Raw genomic sequence first — 22,902 nt, 5'->3', positions numbered from 1 at the left:
TCAATTACAAAGTCCCCTCCAGAACCACATTCAGAATGAAGACATCCCCAGCCTGTAAAATAAGAGCCATAGTCACATCCGGGCACCATTGGCTAAGGCAGAGGATAGTAGCTTGAAATTCACCAGCAACATCTGGAATGCCATGTGACACTATGCACGCTTACCTATCCCTGACGACACACTGGTGGAACCCAGATGAGGCAGGGGTAGGCAATAGCATGAACAGGGATTGAGCATTAGTGTGCAGGTGAGCATTACTAAACACCCAGTCAATGGATGAGGCCTAAACCTTGGCCAATCTTCTATCAGCCATAAGAGAGATGGCTGGAGGGTTGGCCACAAGACCAAAGAGTGAGGAGTTTAAATGAAGGTTTCTTTGTACATTGTGGAGGCTTTCAGATTATCCAATGTTTTGCACACACTGCACCTGGCAGTGAACAATGCCCTAAAGCTGGAGTCCAAGGACCACAAAAATGAATAACTGAAGTAGTTGACAGATAAGAGCAGGAAAGTAGCAGGGCACTTCCATAGAAGAGCAAAGACAGGACAGCTTCCCCATGAAAAACAGGATGAATTTGGGATGTCTCACAAGCATCTCATTCAAGATATTGGCACGCACTGAAATTCCACCTTTATGATGCTACAATGATTAGTGGAGCAGCTGACACCCCTTCATGATCAATCTAGAAAACTAGAGATAAATGTGACATGACCCCTCTGGCATTATGACTGGGTAGTCATGAGGCAGCTGCTAGAAATCTTGAAGCCCTGAGGGATGCTATGGAGGACGTGAGATCCAGAAGTGACATGCTGGTCAGATTCATCCCTTTAGTAAATATTCAGGAGGAAAAGTTGAGGGCATCCATGATGAAGAGGGAAATAAACTAAAGGTGTTGTGTTTTCTGGACTCTGCAGCAGCAGGTACAAGAGAGACTAAAACCTTTCATAAAACACTATACATGCATGTTTCCTATACTTTATCATCACCGGATGAAAGGAAGTCTCACAATCATAAACGAGATGCTGGTAGAAAAGGTCAGTCAAGAGGAGCACCCGAGGTAGAGGAAGTGTAGAGATGTAGCACAAGAGGAATCAATGGCCACCTTAGAGAGTAGTAAAAGAGGAAGCAGCATCCCATCAGCTGGTACTTCCTCCCCCACCTCAATATACCAAAGCCACATTGGCCAAAAAGAACTCTTTCTCCTTGCATAGGCAACAGTGAAAGCAGATGGCAAGAAAGACTCTCGGCCCACCCAAGCAAAGGAGACCCCAACACAAATGTCTATGACATAGTATCTGGCAGATCCCATCAAGGACATGAACACAAATGCACTGGCATATTGGGCACATAAGTCCACCATCTGGTCAGACCTAGTCAGAGTGGCTCAATGCAATCTTTCCTACCCACCAAACAGCATGCTCAGTGAAGTGTCTTTTCAGTGACAGGAGACATCATGAGCACTCACCTCTAAATGCTGGTGCCACAGTTAATGGAAAAGCTTGTTTTTGAAAATCAATCTGCTTGTGCTTGGGTTTAAAGATTTTCCATGCCAGTGGCAAGATAAATAAAAATACTTTGAGGGAAGATCTCGTGATGTGATAGCTGGAAGGATCGTTTCTTCCTAGCTCCTGACCCGCCCCTCCCTCCGCGGGAAATAACAGCGCGTTTTGGACCGGATTTTTGGGCTGGCTGCCTCGGGGAACAGAGCTTATGTCCACAGCTCGCGTTCACAGTAAAACAGCGATTTCCAGGGAGACAAAGAGTGATAAAAACGAAAGAGAAAAACTGAAGACCCCCGAAACCAAGATGGCGAACGCGCTGGAGAGCGAGTCACTTCCCCCCCCCCCCCCTCACTGCCGCTTACCATCGTGGACATCAAAGCTGCTATACGCGAGGCCCTGGATGAAAAATGGGCAGTGATCACACCCCAGCTGGGGGAGGTACGGGACTCCCTGGCCGCCATTCCTCCGAGGTTGGATCTGGTGGAGGCGAGGGTCTAGAACTTGAAGATGCCGTGTGGGCTGGAAAAACCAAGATGGCTGACAGAGACAAGGTACTGCAGGCTCTGCAAATGAAAGTGGATGATTTAGAAAATCGAGCCCGGCGAGACAACTTGCCCTTCCTGGGTTTCCCCGAGCATATCGACGAGAAGACACTGTGCACCCTTTTAGAGTTCTGGCTCCCCGATGTTCTTAATCTCCCACACCTACAAGGCAAGTTGGTAATTGAGCAGGCTCATCGCTTGGGGGGGGGGGGGGGGGGCGAGCACAAAACTTGGGGCGCCCACGGCTGATAATAGCCAAAATCCTCAACTCTGTACACAAGGCAGAGATTTGAAGGGCCTCGCGCTCGAGAACACAGCTGACCTATCAGTCGCATTCAATCAGGATTTTCCAAGATTTTTCGGCCTCGGTGTCTGAGGCATGACGGGCGTTTTCCTCCATATGCTCGTTGCTGCACAATTGGGGTATCAAATTTGCTTTAATTTATCCTGCACGTCTCCGGATTTGGCATGCTGATAAAGTGCAAAACTTTGACTCCGTGGAATTCGCGAAGGCTTTTATGGATGCAATTGGTCCGGGTAGCTGAAGCCTGTTCCCTCAGTGCAATTCACTTGGCTGTGAGACTTGTAGCCTTCCTATTTCTAATTAAACGTTGGATCATGACGGGCCATGGGGCTGCTTCCCTTGCGGTGCCAGACTGGTGCATTCACAATTTTTGGGTTGATGGTTCATCTGGTTTTTTTTCATCAGTTCTTAACCCTGGTTTGCAATGGAATACGTTTGGTTCAATATGAGATCTTTTCCCATTTTTCTCTCTCTATTCAGAAGTCTGGAGTTACTATTTCTCCCCTGGGAGCCTGGAGTTACTATTACTCCCCTGGGAGCCTGGATTATAAACTGTGATATCCATTTGGAATGCAGTAAGCTTTACCTTTTAGTAGCACACCTATACAGGCCTGGATGTCTTTGTTCCTGGATGTCTTTGTTCTATTAGTACAGCTGCAATTGTGGATGGGGCTTGCGGGGGTTCACCATCTGGTATTCCTGTGCTTGGATATAATATGATCCTGAGGAGGCAGTCCGGCAGACCGGGAACAAGACCTGTGTACTGATGTATGGAGAGCTCCAAGACTTCCGAGTATTTGTGATCTAGGGGAATCGTAACTTGTCTCTGTGTTTAAGGGGTGACGGATAGGATGTGCTATTCTCCTCATAACTTTGAGTATTGGTAATGTTCATTGAAGTGGAGAGTGGGGCGGGTTTAGGAGCACAACTCCAAGTGATCTTCTTACTTCCTTTATGGAAGTTTGGACGAGTTGGGAGTTAGAGGGTCGAGTGGAGCCTATATTGAGTAGTTTGGGGGGAAGGGTGGAGGGGTGGGGGAAGGATGGGAAGGAGGGCAAGGGGAAGGAGGGGAGGGGAGGGGGATTGGGGGAATGTGGGAAGGGATAGAGGGATGGGGTCCCGTGGAGGCAATGGGTAACAGTGACTGGTAAATGGTCTCTTTCTCTTTTTGAGCAATGGGGTTCTAAAAGTGGAAGTGGGCAGGGGGGAGCCTTGGCTGGGAGGGCTCTCGCCTGGGAACTATTGTGGATTGTGCAACTGTCATTTTTCTTAATATATCGAGTTGAGTAGTCACACAAGGTTTATTTCTTGGAATGTTTGCGGGATACATTCCCCTATTAAGCGCTCCAAGATACTTTCCCTGCTGAAGAGAAAATCAACATTAGTGGCGTACCTACAAGAGACACATCTTACTGCCGTGGAACATTCTAAATTGTGCTGGGACTGGGTGGGAGAGGTGAGATGTGCCTCAGCTCCCTCGAAGTCAGCGGGAGTGGCGATTTTAATCCATAAAAACCTCCCCATTACTATTACAAAAGAAATAGTAGATCCACAGGGTAGATGCCTTATTTTGGTTACTGAACTATATGGACAGACTGTGGTGCTTTGCAATGTCTATGCCCCTAATACGTATTGCCCTGATTTTTTCGGGACACTCTATTCTCATTTACTTCCTTATCTTGATAAGACCCTAGTATTAGTGACGCAACCCTAGATGCTTCGACAGCAAGTAGACAGGAGAGGGGCCTGGGACGAGGTCCTCAGTTTTTGGAAAATGTGCTACATTTGCTAGACGCTTGGCGCCTTTTACATCCCATGGATCGCGATTTTACTCATGTGTCGCGTGCTCATGCCACATTTTCGCTGTTAGATTACTTCCTTATTAGCAATCGAGCACTCCCTCTTGTTAAAGATGCGGGTATTGATAATATAGCTATTTCGGACCATGCCCCCATTTGGTTGGACTTCCAATTTTCTGGCTATACATCTGCTACCAAGTTCTGGCGATACACATATTTTTTAGCCACAGACCAGACGTTTCGGGAGTACCTTCGTGCTAAGTGGACTGAATTTCAGTCATTTAATCAGACTCCTAAGGTTCAGCCAACTCTCCTTTGGTATACTGCCAAAGCGGTTCTAAGGAGAGATATTATATCATATGTTTCCCACCACCGTAAGGTATTAGATAAATGCATCTTAGAGCTCAATGGGCGATTGCGTAAAGCCCAAATAAAATAGGCAGCGACTGAGAGTAAAGGGGCAAGAGTCGACTATCACTCCCTGCAATCAGCTCTTAACTCCCTCATACATCAGAAGGCAAAGAAAAGCTCTCTCTATTATCAATATCAACTCTATCAATATAGTAATAAAAAGGGACACTTGATGGCTAACTTGATTCGAACCCCTAGGGCGAATAGGTTTATCCCAGCACTGCGAACTTCCCCTGCCAAGGTGGTTCGAGAGACACCTTCCATTTTGGAGGGGTTTTGGAATTTTTATTCTAGGTTATATGCAACAGAGGGTGGGAATGCGACGGAGGGTGTGTGTTCTTGCTCTAATCTACCCCTTCCTGTTTTAACATAAGCCCAACAGGAAATGCTTGACCAGCCTATCACGGAACACGAAGTTCACTTGGCTATTAACTGAGTGAAAAATGTTAAAGCCCCCGGACCGGACGGCTATACTGCAGAGTTTTTAAACTTTTGGGGGACCTAATATCAGGGCCTTTGGTGGAGGGTTTTTCCGGAATGATAAATCGTGGCACCTTTCCCTCTCATGAAAATTTGTCATTAATTACATTACTCCCCAAAGCGGGTAAGGATCTTCTTGCTCCTGAGTCCTATCGCCCAATTTCTTTGCTAAATCAGGACCATAAACTATTGGCTAAAATATTGGTGGATCATCTGGCAAATATTCTACCCACTCTTGTTGGTGACCATCAAGTGGGATTTGTCTGGCAGCGATATGCTTTGGCCAACATTCGCCGAGTAATGACTGCCATGGCAATGGGTAGAGAGATGGATGTTCCTTATTTGGTTATAAGTTTTGATGCCAAAAAGGCGTTTGATAGGGTAGAGTGGAGTTACTTATTCTCTGTATTGGAACAAATGGGGTTTTCCAGTTTTTTTCTCCAGGCTGTGAGATTATTATATACGAATCCCCGAGCCGCCATTCTCGCCAATGGCATGCACTCAGAAACTCTAGAGGTGACCAGGGGAACTCGACAGGGCTGCCCGCTCTCATCTTTACTATTTATCTTGCAGTTAGAGCCTCTTCTGTTGGCCATTTCTCAGTGTCTGGAGATCCGGGGAATATGGTTTGACTCACATATATTTAAAGGTGTAGCCTTTGCAGATGACTTATTAGTTTTTATCACAAATCCTTTGACCTCACTGTCGACCCTGCTAAATTTAATGGGGAAATTTGGTGGCTTTTCTGGACTGCGACTCAATGAGTCTAAATCCTCAGTGTTAGCATATCCGCATACCCGGCCCGCTAGTTGGCAGGATCCTTTTCCGTTACAGATCACATCTGTTACTTGGGGGGTGCATCTCCCGGCTGACCCTGATCTTGTGTATCAGGCAAATATACCTAGGCTTCTGCAAAGCATGAAAGATAGTCTGACCAACTGGTGTAGCTTACCTATTTCTTTAAGTGGCCGGATAAAACTCTTTAAAATGACCATTTTACCCAAATGGCTATACCTACTTCAAAATTTACCAGTAATACTACACAAGGGAATCTTTTTAGGTTCGAGAGCACTCTTTGAGGCTTCCTGTGGAAAGGGGAGAGGGCTCGTCTCCCTTTATCTTGGCTGAAGGCCAGATGGGGAAGGGGAGGTCTCGGACTGTCGGATTTGGCAGCAAATAATTTGGCATGTAATTTACAGATTATCAGAGATTGGCTGACCGATATACCGGTATATACCCCGCTAAATTCGGATGGGGCAATAATGGCACCTATGGTCCCTGCGTATGTACTTCAGGCCAGCCCAGCTCACCTCCCGGCCATTCTTAAGAGCACTGCTCTTGTGCAGCCTCTTAGGTTGACGTGGAAACGGGTGACGAAAATATTAAAGATACCTGCCATGTGTGCCTATTTTCTTCCAGTAAGGGGGAATGTTGAATTTCTACCAGGTATGCAGTCCTCAAATTTTCGAGTATGGCACACCAGGGGAATCACCCGTTTAGGCCATTTGCTTACGCGGGATGGGGCATTTATATCCTTTAAAGATTTCCAGATAACATATGGAGTCGGGGCTACACACATGTTCCCGTATTTACAAATTCGACATTATATACACGCAATTCCGGAGGCTAATAAAGACCCATTGGTGTTTCATACCCTAGATCAGATGTTTCGTTTTGAAAAGACTAAGGCGCCGTCCTTGTCGACCTATTATAAGTGTCTGCGGAAGAGCTTGGAGGGAGATGTGTACCCCATTCTAGAAGCATGATGGAATAATGATGGGGCCTTTGTTGTTATCCAGACCATTTTAAAAGTTTGCTTCAGGCGCATAACCAGAATCTCGGTCAGTATGTACTACAGAGAGTTACAATTTAAATTCTTAAGCCGGGCATATATCTCGTCCCAGAGGGCCTTTCAAATTACTATCGCTGAAGCGTCGGTCTGTACTCATTGCAGCCATGTCCAAGGGACACTGTCCCACGTTTTTTGGTCATGCCCCCCCCCCCCCCCCATATTGCGCTTTTGGCGTCGGGTGGCCGACTACATGGCCGATTTGATATATGTTGCGTTCCCAGTGACCCCATTATGGTTATTTGGGTGTATATCCCCCATTAGGATCCGTGCATGCTTCTGCGTAAAGCTTGTCTTGTAGGGAAAATGGTGATCCTCTCAGTTTGGAGATCCCAGGATAACCCATCCTTTTGGGCTTGAAGAAACAGTCTGCATGCTCTGATGACCATGGAGTGCATGACCTCTCACATGTCCCCACGCCATAGACGATGCTTCCTTGTGGTCTGACAAGCATATCTACAATCACTCCTGAATCAGATTTGCAGTCTCGCAATTAATGATTAAATGTTGGAGTTAGTATTGTATGATGTATTTGAGTGACTCAAACCTTTTGGTTCCCTGTCGCTTACCTATAGCCCTCTGTGGGTCTTGGGGTGCAGGGGTCGGGGGGGGGGAATAGCTTGCAGTTTTGCTTGTGGTTGTATATCCTGTTCTGAGGTAGGTTCAGAAACTCATCCACCCCAGTGTTGTAAATTGATTATTGTTTAACACCAATAAAAATGTTGAATCATAAAAATACTTTGAAGGCCTTGCTGCCACTCTGCCTGCCATGCTTTAGATATACAATCACAGGAGCTTCCCTATGACCATTCTGCCCGCCATGCTCCAGATATACCACCATAGAAGCCTCACTGTGACCATTCTGCCTACCTGCCATGCCCCAGATATACTACCACAGAGGTCTTGCTGCTATTGCTCCGCCTACTTGCCATGCCTATTATATATGAGTATGGGAGTTTTGTTGCATCTGTGTTGTTTACTTTTATTAGTTTGTTGGTTATACTGGGGTGTTTGTTTTTTCTCAGAAAAAAATGTGAAAAAATACAAAAAATAAAAGTTACTCCTCCCACTCCACCAGTTTTTACAATTCTTTGTTTTGTTCTACCCCTCTACAATCCCAGCCTGGTTCTTCCACTCTGTTTGTTGGTTGTATTGGAGTATTTTGTTCACAAAACCCTAAGTCATAAGGAAGAAATACAGGCAAAATAGAAAACATGCAGATTAGAAAATATTTCCATATTCTGAATGTGGTAAAAGCTTCAAAAGGAAGGGAAACTAGAGCAACACCTGAAAATCAACAAAGGGAAGGTATTGTGTTCGGCTATAAAATATGGTTAAACTTTTTTTTAATAAAGCAAACCACAATTTACCAGGAAAACCACCGTGATGAGAAACTATGCACATGTTCTGAATGTGACTAAAGTTTCATTTGAAAAACAAATGTCACAAGAAATCCATAAATCCACCCAGTAGCAAAATCAAGCTCAAGTAAGGAATGAAATAAAAGCTCATATCACAAAAATTATACTGATGACAGATGATTCTCTTATACTAAATCTGGTAAGTGGCAAGTACTGCCATAGGAAGACAGAAATCTCCGTCATTCTTCCTTGCTGCTATATCCTTACCCTTCACCTTAGGAGTCTGTCTTCCACTCAATATCACTTGCTGCTACCACTCTGTCTACCTGCCAAGCTCCAGATACACCTCCTTGAGGGATCATGTTTTAATAAGCCTATCTGCCATGCTCATGGGAGATTTGTTGCCTCTAGTTGTTTGTTATTTGGCTCTCAGTTTAATTCTTCCAATCTGTTTGGTTGTACTGAGATATTTTGTCCCCAGACAAAAATGTGGAAAAAGACAAAAGAAAAATACAAGTTTCTTCTCCCACCCCATCTCTTTTCATGGTTTTATATCTTGCTGTATAGGACTTTGTGCTGTTTGCAATTTACCACACTCCTCACCTTGCATGTAGAATGTCTAGTGCTGGAGATGCATGCCAGCTCTCAAGGTTAAATGCAGTCCTATGTCTTTACTCCCATGTTATGCTCTTGCGAAAACTGTTTTAAAAAAGGCTCAGAATCATAAATATGAGCAATTTATGAATGTAAAGATGGCATCTTACTTGTGTATATTTACTCTTGCTCAATAACAGGATTAAGGGATTATAATCTTAAAAGTGAAAAAATGATTGGGTAGGGAAAAAGCAGAGTTGTTTACCTGTAACAGGTGTTCTCCCAAATGTGAGGACTACCATCCTGCTTGTCCTGGGAGAATGGGTAAAATGGGAGGACTTCAGGCTGAAGAGCCAGGAGGATCTTCATGACAAGCAGATGGAATGGGAAACTGGTAGACTAATTGGTTGTATTAATTATTTCATTGCCTTGTGCATGTTATAAAATCCTCTGACATACACATGCAAAAGCCAACTTACAGAGGTTAAATGCGACTAAACATCCCAAGCAAAATCTACTTACATATCCCTTTAAAATACACCAGTTAAATCATTTGCACACACTTATCCAGCTAAATTCTGACTTATCCATCTATGTAGAGCTTTAGCCGCTACTTAGATGGATAAGCACTAAGTAGCGCTTTAGCCGCTACTTAGCTGAACAAATCTGAATTTATCCGGGTAAGTAATGGCACTTATCTGGCTATATTTCATCTATCCAGCTAAGCAGCAGCAGCAGGCGCTACTTAGCTCAATAAAAGTCTGAAAAGCGCTACTTGCCCATCTGATAGCAGGATAATTAAAAAAAAACACAACTTAGCCAGATAAGTCTAACAGCTCCACTTATCCGACTGTAATCTTTGTAGGGCTTTTATTTCAGCCATTCATGAGGCTACTATTGTATTAAGCATAAACTAACCATTGCTAAATTCATTCATAGTTTATCCTCAACCTAACGAGATTGTTTTCTCATTTGTGTACGTTTGCCCCTTTGAATTTGTTTAAATAAATTCACAACCAGCACAAATGTTGTTCTCCTCCAACAGGCAAAAAAAATAAATAAATTATGTTTCCTCACAGTAGACTGCTGCAATTATACCACATTTTTAAAAGCTGCAATCAGAATTTTCCATATCCTACACTTACATGTTTCAGTAGCAGTTCTAGAATCCATTTCAAATCTTCTGCATCTGAGCCCTTCTTTTCTTCTCTCAGCAACTTGTTTAGAAAACTTATCACATCTGCAAGTAACTTCTCATCTTCTTTGCATGCTGGAAGCACCTGCAAGAACCTGCATTACAAAGACACAAATTAAACAGGATTTCCATTGTCACATCCAAAGCATATAAATTGAACATTTTGAATCAGAAATACTTTAACATTTGAAATATATAAGAAATAATTGTGAATCTCAAATCACAAGTGCCTCAAGCATCATCATTATCTGCAACAATATTCAATTTTTATTTGTGACCTATTTGCAAATTATCATCTGGATTAGGTCTTTATTATCGTTAGTATACAGATGACATTCAGGATAATTTTTCTGGTCGCTGCTAATGCAAACACTGTGCTTGGTCTTATTGCAATCTGAGTGCTGTGAACTCTTGGTTATCTAATAAGTTGACATCTAATGCAGCTAAAACTAAAAACATTAGATTTTCATCTTCCTCTTTTCCATCTACATTTATGTTTGAAGGATGTTCAATTTCTATAGTGATGGAAATTAGAAATCTTTAATTATATCTGGCCTGGATTATTATGATTCTATTTCCTTGGTCTTTCCCAGTCTATGCTAAAGGCAATTCAAACAGTGCAGAATTCTGCGGCACGGACTCTTACAGGGATGTCACATTTTGAACATCTCTCTCCAATTCTTTATGCATTGCATTGGCTACCAGTAGAATGGAGGGTACAATATAAATCATTATGATTTATAAGGCACTAAGTAATGATGCACCACAATGTATTACTTATTTGTTACAAATTTACTGACCGCTAAGGTATTTCTGATCATCTAGTAAATGTTTATTAGATATCCCTTCTTCTTGAACCATCAGACTAATAGAGACAAGAGAGAGAGTATTTGTCATGGTAGACCCCACTTTGTGGAATGGGCTCCTTGATATGCTTTGGAAAAATATTTGACTAACAATTGTTAAAAAAAACATTTTTGTTTAGGGAGGCATTTAATTTAAATGAGGATGTCCTATAGTTAGTATCCTAGGCAAGGAAGCACAGATTATAAATTATGAGTAAAGGGTAAACTATGAAGTTGCTGGTAATTGAGAAGATTTTGGGAAGGTGATTTTTAAGAACATAAGAACATGCCATACTGGGACAGACCAAGGGTCCATCAAGCCAGGCATCCTGTTTCCAATAGTGGCCAATCCAGGCCATAAGAACCTGGCAAATACCCAAAAACTAAGTCTATTCCATGTTACCGTTGCTAGTAATAGCGGTGGTTATTATCTAAGTCAACTTAATTAATAGCAGGTAATGGACTTCTCCTCCAAGAACTTATCCAATCCTTTTTTAAACACAGCTATACTAACTGCACTAACCAGATCCTCTGGCTAAAAATTCCAGAGTTTAATTGTGCGTTGAGTAAAAAAGAACTTTCTCTGATTAGTTTTAAATGTGCCACATGCTAACTTCATGGAGTGCCCCCTAGTCTTTCTATTATCCGAAAGAGTAAAAAACCGATTCACATCTACCCGTTCTAGACCTCTCATGATTTTAAACACCTCTATCATATCCCCCCTCAGCCGTCTCTTCTCCAGGCTGAAAAGTCCTAACTTCTTTAGTCTTTCCTCATAGGGGAGCTGTTCCATTCCCCTTATCATTTTGGTTGCCCTTCCCTGTACCTTCTCCATCGCAATTATATCTTTTTTGAGATGTGGCGACCAGAATTGTACACAGTATTCAAGGTGCGGTCTCACCATGGAGCGATACAGAGGCATTATGACATTTTCCGTTTTATTCACCATTCCCTTTCTAATAATTCCCAAAATTCTGTTTGCTTTTTTGACTGCTGCAGCACACTGAACCGACAATTTCAATGTGTTATCCACTATGACGCCTAGATCTTTTTCTTGGGTAGTAGCACCTATTATAGAACCTAACATTGTGTAAGTATAGCATGGGTTATTTTTCCCTATATGCATCACCTTGCACTTGTCCACATTAAATTTCATCTGCCATTTTGATGCCCAATTTTCCAGCCTCACAAGGTCTTCCTGCAATTTATCACAATCTGCTTGTGATTTAACTACTCTGAACAATTTTGTATCATCTGCAAATTTGATTACCTCACTTGTATTTCTTTCCAGATCATTTATAAATATATTGAAAAGTAAGGGTCCCAATACAGATCCCAGAGGCATTCCACTGCCCACACCCTTCCACTGAGAAAATTGTCCATTTAATCCTACTCTCTGTTTCCTGTCTTTTAGCCAGTTTGTAATCCACGAAAGGACATCGCCACCCATCCCATGACTTTTTATTTTTCCTAGAAGCCTCTCATGAGGAACTTTGTCAAATGCCTTCTGAAAATCCAAGTACACTACATCTACAGGTTCACCTTTATCCACATGTTTATTAACTCCTTCAAAAAAGTGAAGATTTGTGAGGCAAGACTTGCCTTGGGTAAAGCCATGCTGACTTTGTTCCATTAAACCATGTCTTTCTATGTTCTGTGATTTTGATGTTTAGAATACTTTCCACTATTTTTCCTGGCACTGAAGTCAGGCTAACCGGTCTGTAGTTTCCCGGATCGCCCCTGTAGCCCTTTTTAAATATGGGGGTTACATTAGCTATCCTCCAGTCTTCAGGTACAATGGATGATTTTAATGACAGGTTACAAATTTATACTAATAGGTCTGAATTTTCATTTTTTAGTTCCTTCAGAACTCTGGGGTGTATAACCATCCGGTCCAGGTGATTTACTGCTCTTCAGTTTGTCAATCAGGTCTACCAGATCTTCTAGGTTCACCGTGATTTGGTTCAGTCCATCTGAATCATTACCCATGAAAACCTTCTCCAGTACGGGTACCTCCCCAACATCCTCTTCAGTAAACACCGAAGAAAATAAATCATTTAATCTTTCCGCGATGGCCTTGTCTTCTCTAAGTGCCCCTTTAACCCCTCGATCATCTAACGGTTCAAATGACTCCCTCACAGGCTGTTTCAGATATATTTTTAAAAGTTTTTACTTTGAGTTTTTGCCTCTACGGCCAACTTCTTTTCAAATTCTCTCTTAGCCTGTCTTATCAATGTCTTACATTTAACTTGCCAACGAAAGTTTTGTTTTTCTTTACATGTGTAATTTTGACTTTCTGGTAATTATGAATGACTTTTTGTGAGCAGCTTAGGATGTGGGATAATGCAGCATAGAAATATCCCGGTCAGCAGGGGAATATGTTTAACCCCGCAGATTTGTATAGCTAGCTCCCAAAGTAAGCCAGACAAATATTTTGAATATTGGCCTCAAAATTATCAAATTACAACTCTCCTTCATTTTACCTAGCTCAGAAAGATGAAAAGCTGAGGCTGATATATGAACCCATGAACATCTGGTCTACAGATATAACAAAAGGATGCTTTATAAAACAGAGCGATCACTTCAGCTAAAGACAAATAGCCTGATTCACACAGAAATACTCAGCAGTATAAAGTTCCTTCTTTGCAAAGACCAACTAGCCCCATATAATTTTTTAGCATTTCTGTGCATATGTGGGCATGATACATAGCCAAAATTTCAAGAAGGAGCAGTATTTTATCATTTGCAACTTGCAAGCAATTTCCAACTTGCTCAATATTAAACCTGTCTTCTCTGGATCTATTGCTTCCTCTCTTGATTATATTTCTAGCCCTTTTACTTTGTCATAATACATTTTAAAACATTTTTATACTTCTTTAAACCAAAGCATATCAATTATTCTTACAGTCACATCCCCTGTTTTAAAACACTTCCTTTCCTAATTTTACACTTATTTTAAAAATGTATATACCACATAATCAGTACAAATACTATAAGAGCGGTTCACAACTTTACATACATAAAAAAAAAACACAAATCAAAACTTCAACAAAACAAAATCTGCTTGTTACCACTTTAGCTATTTGTGCTATACTGAACTTTACACATATCAGTGTGATCACTGTATGGAGTTGTGATGAGGGAAAGCAGCACCTTAATTTACACAGATTAAAAACAATGTTTTAGCTGGTAGTGCTTTCAAAATTTTTAAAAACTCAAAACTTCTTAATAGAGAAATAACAACATTTGAAAAATGTACTTTAATGGATATACAAAATTTCCAGTCTTTTTTTTTACCTTATGCAGTAAATTTAAGCATCTAAATGCACTTGGTGTACAGGAGGATGTTTCTGTCAGCGTGTTTGGGAGTGGGGGGAGACTATGTGTTTGTGGCAATGGTGGTGGTGTTTGCACCAGCTCCGATAGGGGAATGTGTGTGTGTGTTTGTGGGAGAGGCTGTATGTGTGTATCAGCCATAGTTAGAGTGTATAATTATATGTGTATACACTCTATTATCAGGGGACTGAGTGCACTAGAATGAATATGAGATATGTGTGCTTGAGCCTTAGGCAACTATGTGTGTAGGAGGGTGCAAGTGTATGTACTCCAGCTGCTGTTAAGAAAGAATGAGAGAGAGTGTACATGTGTGTGAGACACACACGTGCATGTTCGTGGAATGTGTGCTTGAGGTAAATGTACTCTAGTCATTGGGGTGAGTGAGTTTGTGCGCACAAATGTATGTTTCAGCTACTAGGGGAATGGGTGTGCATGTTTGTAGAGTATGTGTTTGGCATGTGTACATGATTCATAAATTAGGGGGGGGGGTGGAGAGGAAGGTGTATGGGTGCACACACATTACAGCTCTTCCCAATAAACAACTGTTACAAGCGCAATTTCTTGGCCATGGGATTTTCCACGCATAATTTAAGTGAATAAATTGTCTGCAAATGCACAAATCAAAAAGGACACCAATGGTATCATCAAGCACATAAGGCCACTGTAAGAAATGCCTAAAAGCTGAATGAAATAAGAGAATCTGAATGATTTTTGTTTTAACAATCAAGTTTTTCCTGTCACTGCTGTTTTGACATTAACCTGTTGTACTATCATAAAGCGGCAGTGGATTTATGATCTCTGTACTTTGGTGCCTGCGGGACTTAATGCTGTCATGATTTAGTAAGGGTTTGGGGGGGGGGGGAGTGGTTTGTAAATATTGGGACAGATCGAGGTCTATATTCAGACACAGTACAGATAGCAAAGTTAGCCGGATAAACTTATCCGGCTAACTTTGGAGGCATATTCAACAGGGCATCCACACTACTGAATACATTTGGTTTCCTAATTAGTTAGTTAGTTAGCCTGGCTACCTTTAGGACAGCTCTTTGACATGACCAGAGTTAGCCGGATTAGTCATCCGGCTAACTCTGAATATTAGAGTTAGACTGTTAGCTTAGCCATTTAACTCATCTCCTCTCAGTTACACCCCTGGATTGCTCCTAACTTATCTGACTAAATTCTAACCACCTAACTTATTAACTGGCTAAAATTTAGCCGGAGAAAGGCTGAATATAGTTGTTAAGCCATTTAGATGGATAACTATTCTGTTATCCGTCTAATGATTTGAATATGAACCTCTATGTTTTCTTCCTTTTTGAAAAAATTGGGAAATTATGTTTTTCCATGAGAAGAACTATGATTTTTTTATTGTTGACAATTGTGACAATGTCATCATGCTGTGCATTTTGGGCCAATATACTCTTCTCAGCATATTATAAGATGGACTCTCTCGTCAATCCTCCATCTTGGGTAGGCATCTGTGAGATTGTGGGTGCAGTCCAGGAGAGAGCACATATAGCCAGTTAAGTATTTTGTTTTACTTTATCCCCTTGAAGCAATGGATAATGAAATCTCAGTTGATGTTGGGGACTTGTTTAACCTAGTCATTGACATGGACATTATTTGTCTTTTTTTTTTGCCAATTTTTAGTGCAATTTACAAAAACAAAAACAAAAAAAAAAGGTGGATGATAGAGAAGTTCAGGATAGGGATACATATACCAGTTACTGTCCAGCTCATTTCATAGTATATGTTGAGATTCTTGAGCGCTTGTATTTCAAATAAGTTCCATGTTTCCCGTTCCTTCTTTTTTTGTTTGTATCTGACTTGGGGGACAGTGGTATCACACTTTATATTCACGACTATCTTAAAGAAACAATGATTACAATTTGTTTCCATGAAAGAAAACTACTACAAAGATACAAAGGATGATGCTATCAGTTATGGAAATGTTTCATTCCCCTGTCAATTTTGACTCTGACGTTTGGTAGCCCAGAAGAAAAAACAGTTCTCCTTTCAACAGCTGACTCCTTAATTAGGTATTAACTGTATATTAACTGGAGCAGGACCCTTGTAACCGCTTGACTAACTATGAATATTGCTATTGTTATAAATGGGAAGAAGCTCAGCACATCAGATCATTTGATTTTTCTTCTATCTCTTAGTTAGTAGTGTTGCCTCAAGCAGTGACAATACAAGGTCTGGTTCCTAATTCAATTGGGAAGGACCGGATAAATATGTGCCAGGAAGAGATCTGGTATAAAACAGAATCGGGAAGGTGGCTGCATGAAATGCCCTCTTGGAATTGGTGGTGAAATTAAGAAAGGTTATGGAATTCAAAAAGGCATGGGCAAACACAGAGAATTCCATCTGGCTAGAAAATGGAAATGAAAAAATGGAGGTAACTTTTCTATTGCACCTAAATATTATATTTTCACTTGGGGTAACTTGCATAGAGCAACAGTTGCTGTGCAGACTGGATGGACCATTTTAATCTTTATCTGCTGTCACTTACTATGTGTTACAATGGGAGGATGAGCTCAGTTGCTGTGCCCGTGGTAAGAAGCTGGCATATGTGGGAGTCTGAAAGGGAAAATACTTCCATGGGGAGTGGGGAATCTGTGGGGTTTTTAGTGTCACAGCAGTCAGAAATCCGAGCCTGCAACAAGTACTTTCTAAAGAGGAGGAAGGATTGACAACCTTTGACCGTGTGGTTGGTGAAAGGAAAATTGGTTCTTACCTGTTAATTTCCGTTCCTGTAGTACCAAGGATCAGTCCAGACCGCTGGGTTGTGTCTCCCTTCCAGAAGATGGAGTCAGAGAAAAAAGCTGAAAGGCACCCCCCTCTTACACTGGTGTGCCACCTGCGATCCTTCAGTATAATCCATACCATAGCAGAATGAAACATATCATAACCTCAACATAAGAACCAATGGCTATATCAAACCACTAAATGAAAAAACAGCATAACTTCTGGAACTTATGTACATGGAGGGAGCACTTCCATATGCAACGTGAATGCTGTCCACTTGAGAAGATTATGCAAAATGAAAACGATACCGAATGGACTCTCCAGATTCCATGGGTAGGCATCTGGACTGATCCTTGGTACTACAAGAAAGAAAATTAGCAGGTAAGAACCAATTTTCCTTTCCCTGGACGTACCAGGATCAGTCCAGACCGCTGGGATGTACCCAAGCTGCCCTAAATGGGGTGGGACCTGGAGAGTCCCGCTCGAAGAACATTACTGCCAAAACAGTCGCCATCCGGAGCACGGACGTCCAAAAGGTAATGCTTAGCAAAAGTGTGTAAAGATTTCCATGTAGCCGCTCTGCAAATTTCCTGTGGTGAAACAAACTGACTCTCCGCCCAAGATGCCGCCTGAGAACAGATTGAATGCGCTTTCAAACCATCTGGTACTGCATGCCCAAGACATATATATGTCGAAGTTATGGCTTCATTCAACCATTGGGCAATATGTGGCTTTAGTTGCCTTATGTCCTTTCTTAGGACCACTCCATAAAACAAACAGATGATCAGACAAACAAAAAGCATTAGTGGCCTTCAGATAGCGAAGCAGAATCCGCCGCACATCTAATCTTCGCAAATCGCAAGCCTGAGGCGAATTTTGATCCAAATCCGTGAAGGCAGGCAACTCCACGGTCTGATTCAAATAAAACTCCGACACGACCTTCGGTATAAAGGAGGGCACCATCCTAAGGGACACCCCTGAATCCAAAATCCTGAGAAAAGGCTCCCTACAGGACAAAGCTTGAAGCTCAGAGATGCACCATGCTGAAGTGATAGCCACCAGGAAAATCACCTTAAGTGTCAAGTCTTTCAAGGTGGCCTGTTTCAAAGGCTCAAACGGAAGAATGCACAAGCCACTGAGAACCAGATTCAAACTCCAAGGACACACTGGACAAGCCGGAGGGTTCAAATGTTTAGCAGCTCTCAGGAAACGCGTTACATCCAGATGAGCCGCCAAGGATGTCCCGTCAATCTTTCTCCGCAAACATCCCGGGGCCGCTACTTGAACCCTGAGAGAACTGCACGCCAAGCCTTTCTTCAGACCCTCCTGTAATAAAGCCAGAATATGGACAATTGAGGTGCGCCACAGGGACACATTCAACAGACTACACCAGGAATCGAAACCTTCCAGATTCGAACATAGGTGAGCGAAGAAGACATTTTTCACGCTTGCAGGAGGGTGGAAATAACTGAATCCATATAACCTAACTCAACTGCCGCCACTCATAAGCCAAGCCACTAGACAAAAACGATCCACTTGATCAAAAAATACTGGACCTTGTTGAAGAAGATTTGGTAGATGACCGAGCCGAAGAGGACTGTCCACTGCTAAGTTGATCAGATCTGCAAACCACAGCCGCTGTGGCCACTCCGGAGTCACGAGAAAGACTGAGCCTGTGTGAGCCTCTATCCTTCGCAAGACTTTGCCCACCAACGGCCAGGGAGGAAAGATGTACAGCAGAATGTCACGAGGCCACGGCAGGACCAGAGCGTCGACACCTTCCACCCTGTGTTCCCTCCTGCGAATAAAGAACTGAGCCGCCTTCACATTTCTCTGAGTCACCATCAGGTCCAGGTGAGTAACACCCCACCGACGAGTCACGAGATGCATCGCCTCCTCGGAAAGTTCCCACTCTCCGGGATCTAGATACTGGCGAGTGAGAAAATCCACCTGAACGTTGTGGACCCCGGATATGTGAGAAGCAGCTAGACGGACCAGATGGCACTCCACCCACAGCATTAGCCGGTCGGCCTCCAATGCCACTGGATGACTTCTGGTTCCCCCCTGACGATTGATGTAAGCTACAGTTGTCGCATTGTCGGACAACACTCGCACTGATCGATGGCTCACCAGGGGGAGGAAACTGCGCAACACCAGATGTACTGCCCGGTTTCCAAGCGATTTATGGACCATTTCGCCTGCTGCTCTGTCCATTGGCCCTGTGCTGCCCCTCGACTGGCAAATCACACCCCAGCCGGAGAGGCTGGCTTCTGTCGTCACGATCACCTACTGGGGCTCCTCCAGGTCCATCCCGCGCTGCACGTGGGCCGGAATCAACCACCAATGGAGACTGTACCTGGTAGGTTCCAAGAGCGGCAATTGGATCTGGAACTCTTCCAACTTCGGGTCCCAACGAGAAACTAACGCCCTCTGAAAGGGTCTCATATGAGCAAAGGCCCAAGGGACTAACTGTAGAGTAGATGCCATAGAACCAAGCACCTGCAAGTAATCCCAAACCCGGGGTAGCGGTAGAGATAACAGCCGCCGGATCTGCGCTATTAACTTGTCGATTCGCTCCTGTGTGAGAAAGACCTTGCCGATCTATGTGTCGAACCGAGCACCCAAGAAGTTCAGCACCTGGGATGGGACTAATTGGCTCTTGGCAAAATTGATGACCCAACTGAGGGACTGGAGCCGGTCCACTACAGACTGAACCGCTGCCCTGCAAAGCTCCTCTGACTTTGCGTGGATGAGCCAATCGTCTAGATAGGGATGAACCAAAAGCCCCTCCCGCCTGAGAGCCTCAGCTACTACCTCCATTACCTTGGTGAAGATGAGGGGAGCTGTCGCCAATCCGAACAGGAGTGCCTGAAACTGATAATGCTCGCCCAGAATCATGAACCTGATAAACCGCCGATACTGTTCGCGGATCCCTATGTGAAGATCCGCTTCAGTCAGGTCTAAAGAAGCCAAATATTTTCCGGAGTGGACGGCCGCAATGACTGAGCGGAGAGATTCCATGCGAAAACGGGGTACCTGAAGCACTTTGTTTACCTTCTTCAGATCCAAGATCAGGCGGAAAGAGCCCTCCTTCTTGGGAACCACAAAATATATGGCGTATCTGCCGGTTCTGAACTCCTCCGGCGGGTCCGGGACAATGGCTCCCAGCGCTTTCAACCGGCCTAGGGTTTGAGTCACTGCTGTCCATTTCGTGTGGGCCCTGCAGTGCTACATCAAAAACAGGTCCCGCAACGGGCATGCAAATTCCAAAGTTAGAGTAGCTGGGTTCAAAAATGTTTTGGATAAGTTCTTGGAGGAGAAGTCCATTAATGGCTATTAATCAATTATACTTAGAGAATAGCCACTGCTATTAATTGCATCACTAGCATGGGTTCTTCTTAGTGTTTGGGTAATTGCCAGGTTCTTGTGGCCTGGTTTTGGCCTCTGTTGGAAACAGGATGCTGGGCTTGATGGACCCTTGGTCTGACCCAGTATGATAATTTCTTATGTTCTTAAAGCGTAGCCGTGTTCGATGATGCTTAGAACCCACTGGTACGACATAATCTTGACCCACTCCTCGAAGAAGAGAGACAGGCGGCCGCCTATCACCGGAACAGAGGAGTGGGCCAGGACACCTTCATTGCGAGAACTTGCCCCCGGAAGATCCCTGAGGACCCCCGTCACAGAGAGGCCTGCGGCCACGAAAGGAATAAGACCAAGCCTGAGACCTCGTCGATGGCTGATGTGGAGGGAAGGCCGGAGCCCTGCCCTGCCAAAACTTGCGCTATACCCAGAACTGAGGGCATGCTAACCCAAAAGCCCTGGGGGTTCGAGGCTTGCCCTCCAGCAACTTGTATACCTTATTGTCCCCTAGGGATCCTCCCCGAACAAGAATTTCCCTTTAAAGGGAAGATTGCCTAGCTGGGCCTTGGAGGAACCATCGGCCGACCAGTTGTGGAGCCATAGAAGCCTTCTAGCCGAGACCGCCGAAGCCACAGTACGCAAGGACGCCCGAAGATCATACAAGGCATCTGCGGTGTACGCCACAGCTGCCTTCACGCTATCTGCCTGCTCCGCTTCCGCTGAAGGCAACTCCTGTGTGGTGAGCAACTGTTGCATCCCACGAAGAGTCATCCTTTGCATGAGGCTACTGCAGACCGCCACCCTAATGCAAAGCGCCGCAACCTCAAAAATCCACTTAAGAAGGAACTCCAGCTTCTTATCCTGAAGATCCTTAAGAGCGGCAGCCCCTGCAACCGGAATGGCTTTCCGCTTAGTGATGGCTGAAACAGCCGCATCCACTTTTGGGACCATAAGGATGGCCAAGGACTCATCTGGCAGCGGGTAGAGCTTCTCCATGACTCGCCCCACCTGAAGGCTGGCCTCAGGAGCCTCCCATTCTCGGGTCACAAGTTGCAGTAGCATAGGGTGAAAAGGAAAAGCTTTAGGAGGGGCCCGAAGCCCCGAGAGAACGGGGTCCCTCTTGCTAGCCTCCGAGCTCGGCTGCGGCGCCTCAATACCAAGCTCCGTCAGAACATGAGGGATTAAATGATCAAACTCCTCCCTCCGAAATAATCTGAGGACCTGCGGGTCTTTCCCCTCAACTGGGATGGGCTCATCAACATCCCCATCAATATCCACAAGGAGATGGTCCCACAAAGGGGGACCCGGTGGATCAGAGGTAGGGGGACCCGGTGGATCAGAGGTAGGGGTTCTGTGCGCACAGTAGAAAAATAACTCAAAATTTTTTTTTTCTTAAACGCTGACACGCAGCCACCCAGGGGAAAAACGCCCCTGGGACCTCAACTGCAACACAGGCAGCCCCGCAGAGGAATTATGCCATCTCAGGGTGCAAGGGGGAGGGACCGGCCCACCGGTCAATCCCCCTATTCACCGGTAGAAAAAGCGGCTCCAGGAAAACAGCTAACTGGGTATCTAACCCCAGTCGTGCCTCAACCAAGGCCGCAGCCTCAGCAAGACGGAGTCTGCTCACCTCCAGAAAGAAAACTAACTACTTTTAAAGAGCTTGATTTAGCCACTGGTAAAAACAAACACCATTAGGTCTTATAATTTCTAGTTTGCTTTGTTTTCCTTATTTTCTTTTTTTTTTTTTAAAGGATCAGGATTGCAGGTTCTGTCACCCTAATCTGATGGAGTCAGAGAAATACTGAAGGATCGCAGGTGGCACACCAGTGTAAGAGGGGGTGCCTTTCAGCTTTTCTCTCTGACTCCATCTGCCGGAAGGAAGACACAGCCCAGCGGTCTGGACTGACCCTGGTACGTACAGGGAACAGACCTTTTTAAATGACTGTATAGTAGCATAGAGTTCAAATAATCAGCAAGAAGATAGCAGATATTCCTAATCACAGAATATTTACTGGCTTAAATTTTATATATCCGAGAGCCAAAATCGTGTAGCAAATTTTAAGTGCAAGAGAACGGTGGAGTAAATCTTATTTACTTGCCTGTCTGGTGATTATTTTTCTTCCAGCCCTGTTCTCTCTCATTTTTACAAGTCTGTTTTGCTGACTTTCAGTCGTACTTTTTGCTTCAAACTCCTGACTTGGTCTATCATTTCTCCCTCTTTTTCCACTCTTTCCCCCCAGTGAATCCTAGTTACATAAGAACATAAGAAAATGCCATACTGGGTCAGACCAAGGGTCCATCAAGCCCAGCATCCTGTTTCCAACAGAGGCCAATCCAGGCCATAAGAACCTGGCAAGTACCCAAAAACTAAGTCTATTCCATGTTACCATTACTAATGGCAGTGACTATTCTCTAAGTGAACTTAATAGCTATACTAACTGCACTAACCACATCCTCTGGCAAAAAATTCCAGAGTTTAATTGTGCGTTGAGTAAAAAAGAACTTTCTCCGATTAGTTTTAAATGTGCACAGGCTAACCTCATGGAGTGCCCCCTAGTCTTTCTAT

At 43.8% G+C, this 22,902-nt stretch overlaps 1 protein-coding gene across 4 annotated transcripts in view; it reads right to left on the bottom strand.

The window, feature by feature from the left end:
- Window positions 1–22,902, bottom strand: part of RTTN (rotatin) — a 685,521-nt gene that overhangs the window by 408,342 nt on the left and 254,277 nt on the right. For all 4 annotated transcript variants that reach the window (XM_029590900.1, XM_029590899.1, XM_029590897.1 and 1 more), the window contains exon 26: window positions 9,989–10,133. In XM_029590900.1, the coding sequence (XP_029446760.1) occupies window positions 9,989–10,133 (145 nt within the window). The remainder of the gene's footprint in view (window positions 1–9,988; window positions 10,134–22,902) is intronic.

Source organism: Rhinatrema bivittatum, chromosome 2, assembly GCF_901001135.1.
Source record: "Rhinatrema bivittatum chromosome 2, aRhiBiv1.1, whole genome shotgun sequence".
In the NCBI taxonomy this organism is placed as follows: Eukaryota; Metazoa; Chordata; class Amphibia; order Gymnophiona; family Rhinatrematidae; genus Rhinatrema; species Rhinatrema bivittatum.
This window is presented reverse-complemented; position numbering and strand designations above follow the sequence as displayed.